This window comes from Colias philodice, chromosome 14, assembly GCF_061535455.1.
Source record: "Colias philodice isolate Cphi_HAF_F1 chromosome 14, ilColPhil1 Martin Lab GWU primary, whole genome shotgun sequence".
NCBI classification, from domain to species: Eukaryota; Metazoa; Arthropoda; class Insecta; order Lepidoptera; family Pieridae; genus Colias; species Colias philodice.
In genome coordinates, this window is record NC_143099.1 from 10,690,122 (window position 1) to 10,699,790 (window position 9,669).

A 9,669-nucleotide genomic window follows, 5' to 3' on the forward strand; every position below is an offset into this window, starting at 1 on the left:
ACACCACAATCGGTAAACTGACGCAAAACAAACGGAGGAAAATCAGGAGAAGGTAAGGAGTTGAGATAATTTAATGTACGGGATTTCGTGTTAGCGTCAAAGCCCAAAAATGGACTAGAAAAGTGGGAATTTAGATCATCAATATTAACTGATGACGGAAAAGATTTGTGCGTTTTTTTGCCAATACCAAGAGTTTGTAGGAATTTCCAAACTTTAGAGGGGTCGCCGTTTTCGACATTTTGGGATATGTGACGTCGTTGTGCATCCCTACATAATGTATTACAGCGATTTCTAATTTTCTGAAATTTTTCACGATTTGTATCAGAGTCTGTGGAGTTTAATTTTGCCTTAGCACGAGCCTTTTTTTTTAACAACGATTTAAGTTCAGCCGTCATCCAAGGAGCAGGAAGCTGCTTCAACTTGACTGGACGTATTGGAGCATGAATATCAAATAAGTTCAGTAGTAAAGAGTTGAAGAGAGCCACCTTATCGTTAATGGAATTTTCAGAGTAAACAGCCGACCAATCGATCTTAAGAGCATCTTCACGCAGTCGGTCATGATCGATTTTACCAAAATTGCGTTGCATGACAATTTTAGGTTTAGTTTTGGGTGGTTTCACTGTGTAAGAGAGGAAAATAAGGTCATGATAAGAGAACAAGGAACCAGGGCATTGACCATGTTTTGCAACATGCTCAGGAGAGGAAACTATGATTAGATCAAGGAGAGAAGGAGAACAGTTAGGAAGGGAGTGGGTAGCTTGAAGAGGAAGGATGTTAAGGTTATATGAATCAACAACGGATATCAACTTTCTACTTCGATGGTCATTTTTGAGAAGGCAAGTGTTGAAGTCACCCATAAGAATTACATGCTTATAGAGGGGAGAAAAAGAGTCAAGAGTACAGCCAAAAGAAGAAAAGAAATCAACATGAAGGTTAGGCGAATAAAAAACTCCTAAAAGAATTTTGGCATTGGATAAGGTGACTTCAACAAGAAGATGCTCGGCCGCATCAGAAGGCGGGGGTTGGGGAGAACAACTAACAATAGAAAAAGGAATATGATTTCGTAAATAAATTGCTACCCCTCCACCCGGCCGTCCAACGCGGTCGTTACGTATTAACTCAAAACCTGGGAGATTGTAGGCTACAGAAGGTAAACAGGGCTTTAACCAGGTTTCGGAGATTAATATAGCATGTAGTGAGTTAACATCAAACGATGCGAGAAATTCAGGATAGTGTGCCGGAATACTCTGAGCATTAAGGTGAATAACATTAAAGTTTTTTTGTTCGTTAGAGAAAAGGGATGGAATATCGAAGGAAGAGGAAGAGGAGATGCTATGGAAACTGTCATCTCCTGAGGACCTATCAGAACACACGGAGATAAAAGAATCACTATCGGCTGCACTAGAATTCAGAGACATAATAATATACAATATAAAATAAATATGATAGAATAAATATTTACTAATTAAAAATATATAATGATAAATAAATAAGTACAATAAAATTAATAAGTACAAATAAAATAAAAAAAAATCGTACATATCCTTTACCACCAGATATTAACAGAGAATCAAACAAACACGTATAATAATTTTAATATTACAACTATATATGGCAAAAGTGCTAGAATCCATGACAACAAAACACAACTTCAACAAACGTCAAACAATAATATGAGTATTGACAGTAAATAAATGACAACTGACAGACTGACATAAACATCAAAATAATAATAAAGCAAGCGGGTAAACACTAAAATAATTGTTTGATATTTCTTGGAAGTCCTAAATCTAGTAAAAAACAAGAGTCTACACAAGGAAGTTTATAATTCAATGAAAGATAGACCAGGAAACATTAATTAAACAACAAGAACGATAATTTAACTAAGGAAATTGAGCACAACATTAACATGATTTAGATTTGAAGAGAAAGTAAAGGAAATGATTGAAATTAAAGAATTACAAGAATGAATATATGGAAATATGATCACTTAGCTCTGCCAAAACGTTTTGGCCTCACATTCTGTAACTGTTTGCCGTCCTTGGGTAAAGTTGATGCAGCAGCAGCAGCGCTAGGAGAAGAATTAGAAAGAGGGGCTGAGATGTTATCAAGATCAGACATCAAAGTGACCTTGTGTTTGGAACCATCGTCAGTTTTCACAATTATGCATCCATCTTTGGTCCAACAATTTGTTACTCCGAAACGCGATCTAGCAGCCACAAAAACGTTGTGCCTTTCTTTGATAAGAAATTCTGAAATTGTGTAACCACTTCCTTTTAGTTCCGTTTTTGAAAACCAAATATTGTTTCTCATTGTCATGTCTTTAAATTTGACAACAATGGGTCTGGGCTTATCCTTCTTTGAAAACCCCAAGCGATGGCAGCGTGAAATGGCATCTTCTTTAAATCCAGGAACCTTCAAGTGTTGATTCACAATATTAGTCACCAAGTTCAAAGGAATTTCTTTAGAAGCCTCTGGAATGCCATGAATCAATAATATTTTCCTGCGACTCCTCATCTCCAAATGATTGTACTGGTTAGAGAGTAATGTGATTTGATCATGTAAGGCTTTAAGGGAAGAGAGTACGAATGACTGAAACGTATTAAATTCAGCAGCCAATTTAGAAGTTGGACTACTTGTAGCAGGTTGCGCGTTGACATTATGAAGACTTTGCAGATCATGCTGAAACTCAGCCATCCGTTTATTGAAAGAAGCTGTCATCTCCATCATGGTTTGTTGGACAGATTCCATAGTGCAGAAGTATAGTTGAAACAGTGAAAATGTGTAAGAAGAACCAGTGATATTATATAGTGTTCTAGAGCTGGAATTATTATACTGGTAGGTAAAGGCACTGTATTAACACACAAATATGTACAAAAACATTGAAATTGAATTTAAAATATTAGAGCTCTTTAGAAAAACGTTACGCCTTTTTGTGCGCCTACCCGCGAAAAAAAAAAAAAAAAAAAAAAAAAAAAAAAAAAAAAAAAAAAAAAAAAAAAAAAAAAAAAAAAAAAAAAAAAAAAAAGCAAAAAAAAAAAGAGATACAGAGGTCAAATTTAATTTTTCGAGTTATAGAGTGAAAATATGTACCAAAATGGCTTGAAGGGACTCTGTGATAATTTCGACTAACAGAGGACCAAGATTTCAAGTAACGGAGGTTTTCGGGTTTGAAGGGAAGGGAACAAAACATTTTTTCGAGATTTGGAGGTTTTTGACTTATCGAGGTTCGACTTAAAGAGGTGCTACTATATTAGTAGGATATGGCTATGCTGAAACTGGTCTTACTTAGCATTACAATGGAACGGGGAACATAGATAAATCAGCACGTTATGTTAAGTGTGGTAGATTAGTATCTAAATCCTCAAAGGAGGTTTGTGTTCCTGCTGTGTAAGCAACTAAGGCCTTGTATACATTGTAAACATTAGTTGAGCCACAGTTGAAAAAGTGTGTTGCTGAAAACTGTTAAAATATTGTCCTCGTCATGCGGGAACATTTCAACATACGTTATCAACGCAACAATGCATGTTGCCAGCAACATAATATTATTGATTCAACTTTACTACACAAATGTTGATGTATACAGGGCTTAGAATTTATGAACAAGATTGTTTACGTAAATAAGAAGTAAAGGAAAATTCAATGATATTGTGAAGCAAATATTGCAAGTAAAAATAAAACTGTAGAACAATCCTATTCAAATAGATGTAGGTTTTAAGGGCGATAAAAATAGAAGTGAAGTAGATGACTAATAATGTTATATTCTTCATATTTAAAGGCTGACTTTTTGAGTAATATTTATGTTTTGTTTATGATAAATTTCAGGTCAAAACGTATTCATATATAATTATTAAGAATTTCAATTATTTTCACTTGAAAAAGCGAAAAGAAGTGTGTGTAATAATGTGTGTTTGTTAATTAATAATTGGCATAACTATTAGGTACATATTTTATTTATTTATTTATTCTTTATTGTACATAATATACCAAACATAAATAAGCTATTCTATAGTTACAATTAAGATACAATGAAAACACACGGCACATACGTACTAAAAGGCGGCCTTATTGCTTAAAAGCAATCTCTTCCAGGCAACCCTGATTGGTAAGGAATGTATGCTAGAACGCGACTTGGCGCAAATTCAATGAATAAATTAATGGTCCGGGAGCCAGCAGCAGATTTTATGACCAAGTTCCTCTCAAGCGGTAATTAGTAAAATGCAAGGGCGGATCCAGCTTTAGTGCCAGGGGGGGGTCACATAGACGTGGTCAATTTTCAAAAGCTATATTTTGGTAATTTAATTGATACGTAGATTTAAAAAAAATGGTCAAGTGCGAGTCGGATTGGCGAACCAAGAGTTCCGTACAAACATTTTTATATGTTTTAATATTAAATTTATGCTTTTTGCGATTTTTCCTTTATCTGTGCTATAAGACGTAAGTTTCTAAAGATTAAATATCAAGATTCTGTGTTCACGGGAAGTACCCTGTAGGTTTTGATTCCTGGCAACACTTGCGAATGTTGATAAGCATGAAATGTATGTTTTAGCAATTTTTTCTCCATCTGTGCTGACATTGCTTTTAACCAAATTTCAGAACTCTGTGTTCACAGGAAGTAGTACAATACCTATAGATTTTGATTCCCTTGCGATAATGTCGAAATTTGCGATAATTTACGGCATAAATGGCTGTATCTTTTGATTGCGTTGGCTTATAAGTTTGATTTTTACACAGCTATAAGGAACCGTAGATTTGAGTATTCCGTATGAATTTCAGATTGATACCTCCACGCGTTCCTGAGTAAAAGGGTCTTCACAGGCAGACAAACTTGAAAAATATATTTTTTTTGCAATTATTCCTGTATCTGTACTATAAGATGTTGCTTTGTACCGAATTTCAAGATTCTGAGTTTACGGAAAGTTCCCTGTAGGTTTTGAGTTTTGATTCCCTTGCGAATGTCGAAATTTGCGAAATTTTTCGGCATTTACGGCTGTATCTTCTGATTCGTTGACATAGAAATTTGATTTTATTCATTTTATTATAGCGTAAAGGTATTTTAGACTTGAGTTTTTGGTATGAATATCAAGTTAATACATGTCAGCGTTCGTGAGTAACAGGGTTGTAAGTTAAAAATTTTTTTATATATTTTTTTATATTATAATCTAAGGAAAAATTCATGCTTTTCGCAATTAGTAAACAAAGTCGTTGTCTCTGTGCCTATGTCCCTATGTATGATTAAATCTTTAAAACTACGCAACGAATTTCGATGCAATTTTTTTAAAGATAGAGTGATTCAAGAGGAATAGTATATAATTTATAAGGTTTTAGAGAAAGCGGGCGAAGCCGCGGGCGGTAAGCTAGTCTGCGTTATAAGACGTTTGATTGTACTAAATTTCATGACTCTGTGTACTCGGGAACTACCCTGTAGGTTTTGATTTCTTAGGGAGTGTCGAAAAATTTCAGCAATTACAGCTGCATCTTTTGATTGCGTTGGCTAAAACATTTGAATTTTTCACAGCATCAAGGGACCTAGACCGTAGGATTTCGACATTAGCAAGGGAATCAATACCTGCAGGGAGCACCCTGTCCCGTAAACACAGTCTTGAAATTGAGTAAAAAGTATCGTGTTATAGCACAGATGTAGTAATAACTGCGAAAACCCTAATTATTAAATTAAATTAAATAAAAATATATTTTTAAATAATTTTAAACTTACAATCCCTTTACTCATGAACGTCTACATATATTTAATTGATATTCACATCAGAACTCAGGTCTATAATAACTTAAATCTGTTATTTAATTCAAATTATATGTCAATGCAATCTGACGAAAAAGCAATTAGAGCCGCATATTCTTTATTTCGCAACTACTTGCATTGCAAGGGAATCATCAATCAAAACCTACAAGGTACTTCCCGTGAACACAGTCTTGAAATTGGGTTAAAAGCAACGACTTAAGCACTTACAAGCACAGATAAAGAAAAAAATCCTTTAAACAAAATTGTAAGATACAACATAATATGTTTGCTCGGAGTCCGCGGTGCGCGAGTCCGACGCGCACTTGGCCGATTTTTGTTGTAATTTGACTGTATTTTATAGTGTTCATTTGAAAAAAAAAATTGCTATTTTATGTCTTGTCCACGAACTGGGATATTTCGATATTTGAGGTTTTGTGTGAAAAGTGTAACAGCAAAAGTTGTAGAAAAAAAAATTAATTACATACAACTTTACCATTACACTTTATTCCGCAGTTATAGTTTTTTTTTAAATCGAAAAACCTGACAGACGTTATTTGTCCTTAAATTACGACCACAGGTCGACCCTAATAAACTTTTTCTATAATTTTTGTTATATTCTCTTCCGTTACCGTTTGTAATTGATTTCATTGTTCTATATTACTTTTATGTCTCAAAATTCAATAAAAACATCATATTGAACAGTATTAATTTGTTAATTTAAAAAAGTTAATATTAAATTAGTGGTCCACTTAGGTCGTGGACCTAGCCCAGGGGGGGGTCATGACCCCGTGACCCCCCCCCTGGATCCGCGCTTGGTAAAATGCATCAAAGTATAGTATTATGAAGCCTCGTGAACGTCAGCTGGAGCTCGGTTGGGGGGAAGAGCGGTTGTAGCCTCCCGTATCAGCTGACGGTTTTTCCACCAAGATACAGCCAGCTGACATATATATTTATCCACAGTTACATATAAGCTATCATCAGGTAAATTTTTGTTTGAGAGGAAATAACGGAAAATAAATTTTTCTTTAAATTTAACTTTCATGTTCGAGACACCAGCTGACGTATAATACACCATGTTGTAACCAGCTGACTATTTTTTTTCGTTGAGATATTGGGTTAGCTACAATTTGACAAATTTTTAGCTGAGAGGAAATGAATGAATGAATGTATTTTTTTTCCTATGTGCGTGGGAGGCTACAACCGCTCACCCCCCCAACCGAGCGCCAGCTGACGTTCACGAGGCTTCATAATACTATACTCTCATGCGTCTGACGAATTATCTCTTGAGAGGAAATAATGAACCAAATTTGCACCTGGCTCCCTAACCATAAGCATTACAATATAATTAATAAAAACAATATATACTTACAATAATAACAATAAAAAATAAAATAAAATAAGTATATAAATTAATATACTTACTGTTCGGTCACTAGGGTTCAATTTAGATTGCGATATACTGAATGATGATTTTATAAAGAAAAAATACGTCTTGCTTGTATGATACTTTAATTACGACTAAAAATGACAATTCAATCGGACATACCGCCCACCAAAACATATTGTTTTCAACTTAAATTCATTAACAAAAATAAACGATAGCATTTAAATAACAAAACTTTAACTTAACAATTATGATTGAGTACAGTGGACTGTATAACTGTAAAACTATAAATAATTAACTACTTACTTAAAAACTTGATTGTACATAGCTATATAATATTATGTTATGTTTTGGCAGGAATACATTTCATTAAGTGTTTTACAAACTTCACATTGAAGAAAGTAACAAAAATATTATACAAAATCTTACATTAACTTTAGGTAAATAAACATTTTTACTTCATACATTAGATCTTCAAACAATTATAACTTAAACAATTCTCAGCATAACTTTCAAACCTTTTGTAAAGTAATACAAAGAAATAACGTTTACAATTTCTTATCTTCTTCTATGCTTTTTATATAAAATAATTTAATTTCAATAATAACAATAAACAATACATATTAATTTAGCTTGTAAATACATAACTCATTCTTTTTAATCAATTTTATTTGGAAGTAAAACTAACTTTGATAAAGGTCTTTTTAACTCTTTACTGCCCTTACATTTTACTGTTACTATTCGTACTAAACCATCTGAGCCGGGATGGACTTCTTTCACGCAACCTAATAACCATTTAGTAGGTGGTAAGTCCTCTTCCTTAATTACAACGACATCTCCAATATTTGGTGACTGAATGTTGGTGTGCCATTTACTTCGTTGTTGTAATGTGTTTAAATACTCAGATTTCCAGCGGCGCCAAAAATCCTGAGTCATCTTTTGTATACATCGCCATCTTGTGAGTAGGCCAGCATTAGTCTGTTTGTAATGAACATCAGGAACACCAATCAATGGCTCGCCAATAAGAAAATGTCCAGGTGTGAGTGGTGTTAGTGTGTCGATAGTCTCGTCTAGTTGACAAAGTGGACGAGAATTAAGACACGCTTCTACTTGGGCCAATAATGTAGACATTTCTTCATATGTTAGTTTTGTGTCTTTATTTACTCTTGTCAAGTGTCTCTTGGTAGATTGTACACCAGCTTCCCATAAACCGCCATAATTTGGCATCCTCGGTGGAATAAAATGCCATGTAGTTCCATCATTTGCCAATATAGCGGCTACTTCATTTGTAATGTTAGCCTGTCCTTGAATGAATAATTCTCTAAGCTCTTTAGCGGCACCAACAAAATTGGTGCCGTTATCGCTCCATAAATTTTCACAGTGACCCCTTCTAGCCACGAATCTACGAAATGCTGCAATGAATGCTTGTGCAGTTAAATCTGTAACGGCTTCAAGGTGTATTGCTCTTGTCGACATACAAACAAACAAACAGATGTAGCCTTTCGTGCAATGATGACCTCGTCCTCTCGATGTTTTTAAATAAATAGGGCCTGCGTAGTCAACACCTGAGTTCAAAAAGGCTCTATTTTGATTGCAGGAAGTTCTCCCATTTTCTGAGTTCTAATCTTCGCTTTATCAATTATGCAAATTTTGCAAGTTCGAATGCATTGCCTTACAGCAGCCTTAAGGTTAATGATCCAAAATCTGGTACGTATAAAGGACATCATTAACTGTATACCACCGTGTAATGTTCTAACATGAGCATCTTGTATTATTAATCTCGCTAAATGCACCTTCTGTGGTATGATTATAGGATGTTTTGTAGATTCCTCTATATTTGATTTTTGTAATCTTCCACCAACTTTCATGATCCCATTTTTATCTAAAAATAGCGAAAGTTTGACTAGTGTACTTCTCGGTTTTACTCTTCCTTCCTTCTCTATATCATCCATATCTTTTTTATAAACAAGTCCTTGATAATATTTAATACACATCCTTAATACTTCTTCCATTTCTTCTACTTGTATGTATCTTTCTTTCTGAAATTCTTCCTTAGGTCTCAAAAATCTTCTACAATACGACAAAACTCTTTTCAGCCGCGATAAACTCGAAAATCTTTCCCAAATTGGTATTTCAAAATCTTCTTCCTTTGTGTTGTATAAACTCTTCAACTCTAAATCTGTTTCTGGAATATCCGTTTTTGTTGTGATAGTGTTACCTTTATCTTTCAGCCATTCTGGTCCATTCCACCAAAGATTCGCACTCTTTAAATCGCAAGCTTTAATTCCCCTTGACGCGATATCTGCTGGGTTCTCAGCGGATCGTATGTGATTCCATCTGCAGCAGTCCACAACTCTCAAAACATCTGCCACTCGATTAGCGACAAAAGTCTTCCACTTACTTGGGTGAGATTGCAGCCACGATAAAACTACCATTGAATCAGTATAAGCGTATATCTGCGTGTTCGTCAGTTTAAGTAGATTTGATGTTTCTTCAATGACTTCTGCCAAAAGCGCTGCTGCACATAACTCAAGTCTAGGTACGG

General features: G+C 34.6%; 1 protein-coding gene and 1 long non-coding RNA gene across 2 annotated transcripts; both read right to left on the reverse strand.

Annotated features, from left to right (window-relative positions):
- Positions 1-1,959: 1,959 nt before the first annotated feature.
- On the reverse strand, positions 1,960-2,751 carry LOC149483040 (uncharacterized). Its single transcript, XM_089703125.1, has one exon. It carries the CDS (start codon positions 2,749-2,751, stop codon positions 1,987-1,989), a length of 765 nt encoding a protein of 254 aa, XP_089559251.1. The 3' UTR covers positions 1,960-1,986.
- A 2,587-nt stretch (positions 2,752-5,338) lies between these two features.
- Positions 5,339-6,560, reverse strand: LOC149483041 (uncharacterized). Its single transcript, XR_016316569.1, has 2 exons — positions 6,064-6,560; positions 5,339-5,826 (listed from the first exon to the last, which is right to left on the reverse strand). It is a non-coding gene; the product is annotated as an uncharacterized LOC149483041 (long non-coding RNA).
- Between the last annotated feature and the right edge of the window lie 3,109 nt (positions 6,561-9,669).

Coding starts and splice junctions, on each gene's coding strand:
- LOC149483040 (XM_089703125.1), bottom strand. CDS start 2,751: ATGGAATCTGTCCAACAAACCATGATGGAGATGACAGCTTCTTTCAAT.